Source organism: Elephas maximus, chromosome 3, assembly GCF_024166365.1.
Source record: "Elephas maximus indicus isolate mEleMax1 chromosome 3, mEleMax1 primary haplotype, whole genome shotgun sequence".
Lineage (NCBI taxonomy): Eukaryota > Metazoa > Chordata > Mammalia > Proboscidea > Elephantidae > Elephas > Elephas maximus.
The window spans coordinates 27,079,281-27,081,276 of NC_064821.1; the positions used below are offsets into that span (position 1 = coordinate 27,079,281).

General features: G+C 42.7%; 1 protein-coding gene across 1 annotated transcript; it reads right to left on the reverse strand.

Moving 5' to 3' along the window:
* Positions 1–795: 795 nt before the first annotated feature.
* On the reverse strand, positions 796–1,783 carry LOC126072120 (olfactory receptor 7E24-like). Its single transcript, XM_049876806.1, has one exon. The coding sequence runs from the start codon at positions 1,723–1,725 to the stop codon at positions 796–798; it is 930 nt and encodes a 309-aa protein (XP_049732763.1). The 5' UTR covers positions 1,726–1,783.
* Between the last annotated feature and the right edge of the window lie 213 nt (positions 1,784–1,996).

Here is a 1,996-nt window from a genome sequence, read left to right on the forward strand (position 1 = left end):
GAGACAACTCAAGAGCCACCAATAGCAACATGATGTAAAGGGAGAAGATATGAAAAGAAACATCATCAGGAATATTGTGAAAATTCACTTACCACTTGCTAGGGTGCGTTCTCTCATATCTTTCCCATTGTGAGCTCTGATCACTTTGAGACCTATAGCATCTGCCCAGGAGAAGTAAAAGACCCGCAACAAACCAGTCATCTTTAAAGAAGTGTCTGAAAAGATCAGTAGCTCTCACATTGACTTGACATTAAAACTGCTTGTGGTTCTTTAAAAATCTTATGCTCAAGCCACGTGCTGTTCCAATTAAAACAGAATCCATAGTGGTGGGACCAAAGCACCAATATTTTTTAGCTTCCTGTATGATTTCATTATGAAGTCAAGGTTTAAGACCAGTGACATGCATTCTCACATATAACCTGCATGTACGGTTCTGATAGATACAAAAGTAGTCTGGATAATAGAGATGAATTATGGTAAAGGATGAAGATTCTAAATACATAAAAACAGAGTACTGCATTATATGAGAAATCCTGCGTCACAGAAGAGAAGCTACAGATGGCTCCATAGGTACAATGGGATTTGATCTTGCAGATTGACATATCCCAGAATATTTCCACTATCCCAATAAACATGCAACAAAGGAAGCAATGGTCAGATATGAAATCTCAAGATTAAAACCTCTGAGACCGAGAAAAATTATGTAGCCAAGAAGCAAGATTTATCATTGTAGATCTTAGGATCTGAAATTTGTTCCAACCCATATGCCAAAAAAAGATGGCACAAGTGTTGACATTAAGCAGTTCTGCTGAGGAGCCTCCACAGGGCCCTCTTGATATCTCTGTTCCTCAGGCTGTAGATGAATGGGTTCAGCATGGGGGTGACCACAGTGTACATCACTGAGGACATGGCACACTTCCTGGGAGAAGATGAGACAGCTGAACTGAGGTACACTCCAAGGCCCGTTCCATAAAATAAACATACAACTGACAGGTGAGAGCCACAGGTGGAAAAGGCTTTATACTTCCCACCTGAAGATGAGACTTTCAGAATGGAGGAAACAATTCGGCTGTAAGAAAAAAGGATCCCTGAGACTGGAACACCACCAAAGATGGCACCAATACAATACATTAATATGATATAGATGGAGCTATCAGAACATGCAAGGCTAAAGAGTCGAGGAGGTTCACAAAAGAAATGAGGGACTTCCACGTCCGTGCAGAAGGTAAGTTGTGACACCATTGAAATGTGCACCAGGGAGTCCAAAAGGCTGATGAAAAAAGACACCAAAATTAGCAAGCCACAGAGGCGAGGGTTCATGATGACTGTGTAGTGCAGAGGGTGACAGATGGCCACAAACCGGTCATAAGCCATCACAGCGAGGAGCAGATCGTCCAGGCATGCAAAGACGTAAAAAAAGGACATTTGTATCAGGCAGCCCCCATAGGTGATGGATTTGCTCTGTGTCTGGATATTCACTAGCATCTTTGGGACTGTGGTGGAAATGAAACCAATGTCAGCCAAGGACAGGTTGGAGAGGAAGAAGTACATGGGGGTGTGGAGATGGGAGTCAGAGGTGACAGCCAGGATGATGAGTAGGTTCCCAGTCACAGTGATCAGGTACATGGACAAGAACAGCCCAAAGAGGAGGGGCTGCAGTTCTGGGTCCTCAGAGAGGCCCAGGAGGAGAAATTCTGGGACACCTGTTAGATTCTGTGGCTCCATGTACTTACAACAGCTTTTGGAAAAAGAAAACAGGATTGTTAAAAGAAAACAGGTAAAGAGCTACCCAGTATTGTGTCTGTATTTTGAATTTAAAAAACTCACAAGCAAAGCCCGCAAACTCACATGTGTTCACACTTAAGGACCTAATACCCCAGTACTTTTCAGCAATCTTACTCACAGCAAACCCAACTGCAGTATTTCTCAAAGCTCTTCCCTCATTGTCTGTTTTTCTTAAAGCTCTTCCCTCATTGTCTGTTCTATTCACCTCTTT

What these genes read in the sequence shown, in the direction of transcription:
- LOC126072120 (XM_049876806.1), bottom strand. Translation starts at nt 1,725, where the DNA reads ATGGAGCCACAGAATCTAACAGGTGTCCCAGAATTTCTCCTCCTGGGC.